This window comes from Antennarius striatus, chromosome 1 (assembly GCF_040054535.1).
Source record: "Antennarius striatus isolate MH-2024 chromosome 1, ASM4005453v1, whole genome shotgun sequence".
Lineage (NCBI taxonomy): Eukaryota > Metazoa > Chordata > Actinopteri > Lophiiformes > Antennariidae > Antennarius > Antennarius striatus.
In genome coordinates, this window is record NC_090776.1 from 26,450,657 (window position 1) to 26,460,877 (window position 10,221).

At 38.1% G+C, this 10,221-nt stretch overlaps 1 protein-coding gene across 1 annotated transcript in view; it reads right to left on the bottom strand.

Annotated features, from left to right (window-relative positions):
• The window catches only part of tox3 (TOX high mobility group box family member 3), a 39,627-nt gene extending 29,617 nt beyond the window's left edge, over positions 1-10,010 (bottom strand). Inside the window, exon 1 of the mRNA XM_068314625.1 lies at positions 9,221-10,010. Coding sequence (XP_068170726.1) covers positions 9,221-9,322 — 102 coding nt within the window. The 5' untranslated portion in view covers positions 9,323-10,010. The remainder of the gene's footprint in view (positions 1-9,220) is intronic.
• Positions 10,011-10,221: the final 211 nt, after the last annotated feature.

Here is a 10,221-nt window from a genome sequence, read left to right on the forward strand (position 1 = left end):
ATATGAAGTTGCTTTCCAAGCTGCATATACAAAGACATTTCTGAGAAAGAGACGGAAGGCATGAAGTGGAAACATACTCTTCTGAAAACAGCTGCTTCTTTCATCGCATACAGAGAGACAATCCTCTATCAGTGCACTGCATTGAGATCCTGACATCACTCTGCTGGATCATGAATTACGTCCCCAAAAAAGTATTCACACCAGTGAAAATTCTTGTTTAAAGCCTATATGAGCATTCCAATCAAACTGTGGCAGGATGCGATGGCAGTTTTCCAATTCTGGGAGACCATTAAAGCTCATTTAGAGAGTGAAGTAGGTTTATAGGCTCTGTTATTATTGCTACCATAGCAGTCGCTACTCAGACATTAACATTATCCAACTGCCACAGACAGACTTTATGTTTGAGAAGTGTTTAACAATCATGATTATTCAGAAGACACTAACTACGTCCTGTACGTACCAGCATGATCAGAATCACACAAAAGAGGAAAAGCCAGTGGTGAATATGAATTATTTTACCTGTCAGGAGTAATTACTGTCTGTCAGCCTGTTTCAACAAAGATGTGTTTCAATATGATCCAACAGGTTCAGTGTAACAGTATTCACTATGTCTTTCTTAAACTCTACAGTTTGCTCCAACATTCTGTCTATTTGACCATTCAAATCAAACTTTTATTTACCCCTACCGCTCAAAGAGTCTGAAGAATATTTGCACACCTGCTACTATTGTCAGGATTTTTAGTGCAACCTGGTAACAAACTGCACTATGGGAAATTGTGATGCAGGTGAGGGTAGCTTAAGGTCAGTGCTTCCTATTGACTAAATATACAGTTTTGACTTGATAAAGAAATTGATTTAAACACCGCTCATAATAATGCTAAAACATCTAACCTTGTACTGATCTCAATGTTTTGGAATAACATCTCTCCCTGTCCTTCAGATGTGCTGCGGGCGTTGTCATACATAAGGCTGATCTCTTGCTGTCTCCCCCAACATCATGCACTCACTGCAATCCCACACCTCCCCCTTGAACAAAGCAGTTGTCGGTGTTTACAACTAAATGATGAATGACAATGATTTAAAACTGTCCTTCTGGTCATAGAACAAAAAAAAAACAAAAACAAACAAACAAGTGAACTGCAAGAACAATTGCATGTCGTTAAATAGTAGCAACCTTAAGTTGATGTGCAAGCCTTCTAATATCTGTCTTCTTAATCACTAGCTGGAAATGTACATCTGTCCATCTGTGACTGGGGCTGTATTCTGTACTATTGTGCTTGATAAATATGGAAAGCACACATAAATATTCACTATAGATACAATCCCAAACACTTATACACTGCAAATCAAAGTGCATAAATGTCATTGTGAGGAATCCTACATGGGCCTCAGGTTCAGGTTTTTGAGAAGCATAAACCTGAACCTGAGACACATAATCATGATGCTGCTCATCAAGCAGACAATTAACATGCAAAACAATAAACACAAAATCCACACAAAAACAAGAAAGCAGATTGAATAATATATTTATGATATATATACTTATGATAGATATATATATATATATATATATATATATATATATATATATATATATATATATGTTCTAAAATGTATTATTTAATATGATGTTATTGATGATCTAGCCTCTTCATCTTGCTCTGTCAGACTGACATATTAATCTTTAACGCATGTAAACTTCTCTAAGGGTAAAGCATGCCTTCGCACCCCTGGAGAGGTCCAAGGTAACGGACGTCCTGTGGGAAACACTGACAGGAGTGCATTCATTACACAGAGATAATACTACACACGCCTGCAGCCCCAAGACATCTAGACACATTCAACCTAATACACTGACAATGCAACAGCCAAAAAAACAGGCTGCTTTAGTTAGAAAGATCACAGTTAAATTGGAGAAACCTGCACAGACAAGCATTCTTCTTTGACTGACTAGAATAATTTGTGTCACAGGAATAATATCTAAATTTTGAAAATGTAATATTCTGCATTAACCGAATTGGGAGCTGAAATCTGTCAGTAGCCTCTGCTCCTTTAAGAGAGCTTAGTAGAAGGGTTTAAGTCAAGAGAGCCAAGGAAGGAGGCTGAATGTTTTGATACAGTCTATGACCCCATTAAGAGAATTGGACATTAGATCTATAAAACATGGAATGGGTGCTCTCTGGAAAGCTTTAAAAATGAATGTGTCTTAACGGCAAGAATAACCACAAAAGGGACACAACACTTATTGAATCAGCCAACCAGAAGTGATTGACTGGACCTTTTGAAAACTGCTTAATTCATAGTAAAAGCATTCTCCTGGGACAAAGTGAGTTTTCCCTTCCTTTTAATAAGTCAACAAGGTTGAGGCTGTCAAACAAGCCAAGACCAGATTAAAACAATTTATCATGGTGTTGAGGCATCATAGTCACAAACTTCAGAAAACCTGTCCAAACACAGAAGTGAGTTTATTTTATCTTAAAATAAAATGTTAGTGGGTCATAAAACATAATGGTTGACAACTTTACAAAACTCTAGTAACTGAATTGCTTCTAGTCTCTGCATTCAACTATTTTGTCACAATTATCAGGCACTAAATTCTAACCAGAATTCATGATAACGTTCTACTTTTCTATGACAAGGAGCTAATTGTAAGGTTAACTTGGTTAACATGGTTGCTTTCCACATATGTGGATCTGAGCCTCTGGAGATTGCTTAGCTTTTGAAACGATGCCGATTCAATCACAAAAAACTCTTCAGTTTAAAAAAGTTTGCATAGTGTCACATGACTTCGTAATTGAAGTGTAGATTTTTGTTTCATGCTATACATGGTTCACTCACTATTGAAACAAAAATTTGGATTATTATTGTATCATGTTTTGAAATGATGCATCAAACAATGACTGAAAGGGTAAACTGAAATGAAACAATGATAAAGCAAACAGCTCATTTAAGAACGAGATTGTATTGTAACATTTGATTGTAACATTTAAGAACCAGATTGTATTGTAACATTTAAGAATGAGATTGCATTGTAACATTTAAGACCCAGATTGTATTGTTACATTTAAGAACCAGGTTGCGTTGTAACATTTAAGAACCAGATCGTGTTGTAACATTTAAGAAACAGGTTGTATTGTAACGGATGATTAGGAATGATATAGAAAATATTTTTTTATTAAACTAATCTGAAACAGTACTATTATTCCTTCACAACACAATTTACTGACCAGACACTCCAGGCACTACAGCTGAAAATCCAACTCATCTTTCATGACTTCAGATGTCAAAATAATAATAAAAAAAGGAAAAAAAATCCTGGGGCAATTCCATGGTTTGATGGGCACTGTGGAGATGTGTATATGATCAAAATCTAATAATAAATGTGACTGTCTTGCGGATGCATTATCTTTGTATTGCTAAAAAAGATCTTTTGGAAACAACAATGTGGCTACAAGAAGTCCAGAGAGACTGGTTTTGTTTTTGTTCGGTGGGGTTTGGTTCTGCCAGAGCTAATGCTTGAAAAACATAAAATGATGCACATATTAAAGGCCTACTATGGACAGACTTTGAATATAGCATGAATTCCTGACTATTGATGTCTTTTATTCTTTTTACAAAAATGCACAAAACTGTCCCTGGTTACACGACTGCAACAACACACCAACTCAGCACAGCGTATTACTATTTGTCTACAGCCGTGTCAAAAGGACTCATCATGCCCAATGTGTCTAGAGGTAAGAAATAACTTTTGAGTATAATGGTCTCACTAAAAATACCATTCAGTAAAAACAAGGCAAATATGTAATGAAGTGGATTTATGACCAGAGATGTCAGGATTATAGAAGTTTCTTTCCTTTTTTTAAAGTGCTGATCTGGGTAAAGTGTGTGTCTGACTAAAATGTCAATCAATCAAATTTTATTTATAAAGCGTTTTCATACAAATGAGTAACCCATAGTGCTTTACATACACACATACAAACACGCATACATATATTGTATATACACACATACAGTGGTCTTGCAGGCAGGTGGCTCATGTCTGGTAAGTTTTACAGTCAGAATCAGAAATCATTGTAGAGTAAGTACTAATCTGTTGGGTAAAAGTGGCTCATGTTACAATTGCTTGCATTCTGAAGTGTATATTAAAAAAGTCACTGGACATTTTGAAAATATGTCCATCACACTATAATAAAGAACATCAATCTAAAAATGAGGGCTTTGAACCGGTTCACGCAACGAAAATAAAAATCAGAAACTTTTTGTACAGTATTTTGCCAGGAACAAAAATGAAAAAACTTTACATTTCAGACCATTTGTTATAAACACCTCATCAATTGGGCACACAACTTGGTCTTGTGTTTTCTACAGGTAAGACTGTTAAGCCAGATCACCAGATTACATAACTAACGCACAAACAAACTTACATGTTCTAAAGGTACTTTTAATATGTTCTATCCATTAAAAATATGAACACAATTAAGTGACAGCTGTGACAGCAGTTTTCACAAGGACTTATACAGTACCAATATAGCCCAAAAAAATAGCTTTCTTTACAGAAATACGTGTGGTACATTATCATGCAGGAAGTAACAAAGCTGTGCATTACTAAAATGTTAACATCTGACCCATGCAGACATAGAAGAGACTGTTGGATGGAGCATTCATTCTTTGAGGCAGACCTCCTAATACAGTATGCCTTAAAGCTAGCAGCCTAAAAATAACACTCTCTAATCTCAGTGGGAAAATTAGGTGTTTAATAAATGTGTTGAACTACATCTCCTGACAAGCTACAAGTAAAAGACTCAGCAAAACATATCAGCTATTCACTTTGTGGACATTTACGCATCTAACATTCACAGTGAAGTCATTTCCATCAACTGCTGAGTTTGACAAAGCAGAAAGCCTCTGAGGGTTATACCCCATCCCCCAACACATAGCATCAGCACACACACACACACACACACACACACACACACACACACACACACACACACACACACACACACACACACACACACACACACACACACACACACACACACACACACACACACACACACGTTTAAAGCTGTGTTTGGATATGTTTAGAATGTGTGTGATGAAATGGCACCAGCTGTGTACACTGGAGAGATGATGAGTGTTAACTCTTTCCCTCCCAATGAGGTAGACACAAAAGAGTCCTGACCCATTATGCTTTGGATACAATGACAGGTCATTGGACTGGGGGCTGTTGCTGCAGAACAGCAATTCACTAAGATCTATTCCTCGCTTGTTTAAAACTTCATTGTTGTCTTGTTTCCTTATATGCATGGTTCAGTAGAGTCCCAATGAACCATGAGCACGCTTCTGTTTCACCTACGCCACATTTTACTCACTCAATAAAATGCACTGATAATTGCAGCTGCAGCCCTATATCATTATCATGTCAAGTCTTAAAAACTGAACAACTGCTAATTATAGTACGGCTTTCATATTGTAAGTGAGTGGATGATAGAATGCAAAGTAAACAGTGAATACATTCTTTGTATCTATGTTCCGTAAAACAGGAAAAATATTCTATGTTCAACTGAGGATTTGTCTTACAATGAAGTACTGTACTTGCTGTTAAACACCAACACCAAGGGTAGTTTTAAACAACTCCACATATGTTGAGAAACTGCTCTGTCACAAGCACAACCGCAGAGCTACGGGAGTTATTTAATTACAGTACAACAAACAGAAGAAGTCAATGTTTAAATAACAGTCAGTCAATAATAATTACAGTGACACTGTTTTCAAACTGTACATGGTGTGAGTCATTTTAAACAATTGTGTGGCAAAGTTGGCTCCTTTGCTGAGGAAATGTTGGCATACAGCCCCGTCACCTGTAGCTTTCTCCTCCTTCTGTTTTCTTTCTTTTTAAACTAAAGAGACACATTTTTGATGTTTGATACACGATGCATGGATTTGGAGTCCAGTTTGAGAATTAACTCAATATTATACACACTGTATGGCTCTTACTGAGAAAAATTAAAACCTTATGTATCCAAAAATTATAAACCGTGCTTTTGATGTCATAATAACCAAAGTGATTAAAGTAATCATCTATTCACTAGTAATTACATGAGACTCACTGATTACTAAGAACAGAAGTATTGTGTTTCCTTTACAGTAACAGTGGGTGACTCCAATTGCAGTATATAGCAGATCTTACTGGATGATTTTAGTTTGTACCATGTACACATGTGAGTACATATGCTTCAGCAATAGTAAATTAAAATGTCCAACTTCATGGGTCTTTCCTATCGACTAAGAATTATGATGTGTCCATGGTGCTGGTGTTAGTTTTGCATATAACCCTAAAGAGTTAGCACCAGTGCAGGTGAATAGTTTGTATTAACATCTGTTTGTAATTTAGGTCATTCTGTGCCTGGAGGTAAAGAAAGTCCACACTAAATGGATATTGTATTTGAAACATTATTAAACCTTAAAAATAGACCAGATGGCCATAAATAAGGGAATAACACTGGCTCCCTTTCACGAAACCATTAAAGTCACATTTTACTTCAACAACTAAAAAAAACAAAACAGTCAATTCCAAAGCTGCTCCTTGTCTTCAGTTGATCTTGTGCATAAAAGGAGTGACTGCTCAGTGACAATATCTTCAACTGTATGTCATTTAAATGTCATCACAAAAAAAAGAGAAAATGGACAAATGAGAAGTGAATAACTTAGTCACTTAATGTTTATCATGCTTGAAAAACGAGTCCTACATTTAACTGACAACAACCAGGTCCTTTACAAACAAAGAAAAGTAAACCTACAAGCGCTTGTCACAGATAACTGGAAAATAATGCAACCTGGAGTAACAACCTATCAGTGAAAGTACGGGTCTTGGCAGGTATGCCCTTGAGCCCAGCTGATTCACGTTCAACCTGAAGTCAAGTTAGTTTAAAAGAAATGGACCCTGCTGTGACAGTCACGTCAGCCACATGAACACTCTGCATTTATTGTTTAAAACTCAAAGAAACAAACCTTTACTTGTGCTTCGATGAGAGTTGTGACAAAGGTTCTGTGTTTCAGTCAACCTGATTACAGCAGGCAATTTTTCTTGCTAAATTTATTACATGAGCATAATTCAACTGTGTGAGGTTGCCGCATGTTTCTCCTTCATCTCAGTGCCAAAAACACAGATTGCTTCATTAGTCATGACTGCAGCACCTAATTAAGTTTGTGCCACTCGTTTGGAGTTTTCTGTAAATTTGAAAGAATCTCTGATGTGTCAAAGTGCCTCTGGGCCATTCTGTCTCTGTTGTCATTAAAATGGAACATTTCCTGTGCCAATGTTTTGAGAGGGTATTGCCTGTTTTCAAAATCAAAACTGAATCTAGTGAATTTTTGTTGTTCGGGAAAGCTGCTGTGACAGCTTATAAAAAGATTAAATAAGTGATGCTTCAGTTCTGTGTGACTTGTGAGCATGTCACATCTTTTGGATGACAAACAGCTCTGCATTGTGCTACCTTTCAGTGAGCTGATTCAAATAAACTGGAGAATAATTTGCAAGATGGATGCAAAAGAAGCTATTTGTTCACCATGGAAAGGCATTGTAATTAGCATGAAATGCATACTTTGTACTCCATCTCCCTCTCTCTCTGTAACATAAGTGGAGATACTGGATAAGCCCCTTTTCACCGTCCCCCCCCCTCCTTTTGCATTGGGGCCAATTACAGTTACAAATGGAAAATTTCACTTGACCTGGGGAATTTATGAGCAGGAATAAAGTCACACTCAAAATCTTACCAATGTGAAGCAATGTATTAAAATGTTTCAAGGCTGATAAAGACATGATGAAATTGGTCACGTATGACAACTTGGCCACATGACAAAGAGCTGATGAAACAGTGAGACAAACCTGGTAACTGTTTCGAGGAGCACCATATCACAAGGGCAAACAGAGCTGTACTGTAGGGCTGAATAATTTGGAAGGGGATGGTGTGTATGTATATGGGGGGGTGGGGGGTGGCTGCAGGGGACATCATTGTTTACACTTTGTGCAAACTGCACTGCAGTTTTGTAATTAGTCTAACACAGTGACGGCGCCTTATCCTGAGATGCAACAGAGTCAAACTCCTGGATAATTACATCACCAAAGAAAAAAAGACAAAACTATCATCTTTGTTTAACATAATCTCTGTCTCTCCTTTGAGAGCAATAGACTTGTCGTCGCTCAGCAATATGTTTTCACAACTAAGAAATGTGAGCTGTGCACAGATGTAGGGAAGTGAAGTAAAGCAACTTAGAAACAATAAAAGACAATTGATTGAAGTTGCACGTCATGTTGCTGTTTCCATTAGTGTGATAGTCTGAGGGCTTACTGATACCATGTTCAAGTTAAATGCACCACAAAGCAGTGGTGACAACCATTGCATTCATAATGAATAGATAAAGAAGTGCTGTCTATTTCTTTTTCTGTGCTTCCTGGTGTGAAGTTTAAAATCAGTACTTGGTTAACTAATTTTCACTACTATCTGTGAAAGCTATTTACAGCAATTCCAAGGCAATGAGGCTGGTAAAACCAGTGAAATGAAGTTGTATTTAGCAGGACTGTTGTTGTTTTTTACATTATTTTATATGCAGATGCAAGACTAATATTTGACCAAGTGCTTCTCCGGCACGGTATATCACAACAGGATGTGTTAGATCGTGAAACTGGATCATAATCCGACAAGCCTGTAGATTATATGATATGTATGCATGTAACTATGATCAAATTGTAATACATGCAATGTAAATGTAGGGTGTTATTGCAATGATCCATCACTGATGTTAAGAAACATGTAACTCAATGGCCAACAGAGCGCAGATCTTATCACTGGTGAGAGTTGAGGGGCACAGAGTGTACATAACAGGACACTGTGCAACAACACCTGTCTTGTGCTCTAATTTCCATGACTAATACACAACAAAGTTTGCGGCACTAGTGAAGGGGAGGGGGGGGGGCGTTGATTAAACAAGTCGAGCAGTGCTATAATGAGTATTTGCTTCAGTTTGGCAGAACAAGCAAACGCAACTGAGAACAAAAAACTTATGAACACATGGATGATAAATTCAACTTCAGGACAGATTTGAAGTCTGGTTCTGCCTGGAGTTAAGGGCGCACTCGTAGTTTAAGCACCGGTGTGTCCAAACAACAACAACAACAACAACAACAACAACAACAAAAAACTGCAAAGGTTTTTACCTTATTGAAGTTGTAGTAGCCCAAACAGTGGCCAAAATCCAGGTTTGGTGGGTCTCCCGGAATAGAATTCCCACCGGCGGACGGATAAAACCTTACATCCATGATGTGCGGGAGCCGCGCAGCTGTTAGCGAACTCAGTCTCTGGCGTTTACAATCCAAGCGCTCACAAGTCAGACGGAGAAAGAAGCGGTGGAACTGACCCAGGCTGGGATTCAACGAGATACGGCTGGGGAGGTTAAACGTTTCGGGTAAAGTTTCGATATTCCTTCTCTACACCTTCATTTCTGAGGAAGCTCACATGGAGGTTTGAACAAGCCCGTCGCTCAGTGTAGCAGTAGACGCTGTGAGCCCATGCGTTTACACACAGCTGCTGCTGCTGCTGCTGCTGCTGCTGCTGCTGCTGCTGTGTACAAAGGAGCACCAGACCGGCCTCTGCGCGTGGGTGAAGCTTCTTTTTCCGCCCCCTTCAAATACAAGAAAACGAGAAAAAAAAGAAAAGAAAAAAGAAAGACAAAATAATAATAGCGTAGTGGTGCTACCAGCGTGTCAAAACAGGACGTCTTCAGTAACGTGTCCTTATCCTTCGCCTGTGCCTCTCATAAGTTTATTTCTCCAACTTAGGAAACTAGTTGGTTGAGCAGTTACAGTAGGAAGTCACGGACTGAATGCAGGCGACCATCTGCCAAATGTAGTAATTGAAAGGTTTGTTAAACAAACACAACAACTCTACACTGATGGTGCAGCAGTTGAACACGGTGTAGTACACCCAGTGTAGATGTCCAGCTCTCGGCTCCGCCTGTCGTAGTGATGAACAAGACAAAATGTATGAACGAGGAAGACACGCCCCAAACACGCGAAGCCACGCCCATGAAAACACTACATTTAAATCCGTGTGACATGATACCTGATTACACTTTCATTAGGGGGTTTTTTGTTTGTTTTTTGCGTGTCAAGCTTTATTCATCCACACACATCACTATAATCATATCGTAAAAGTGAGT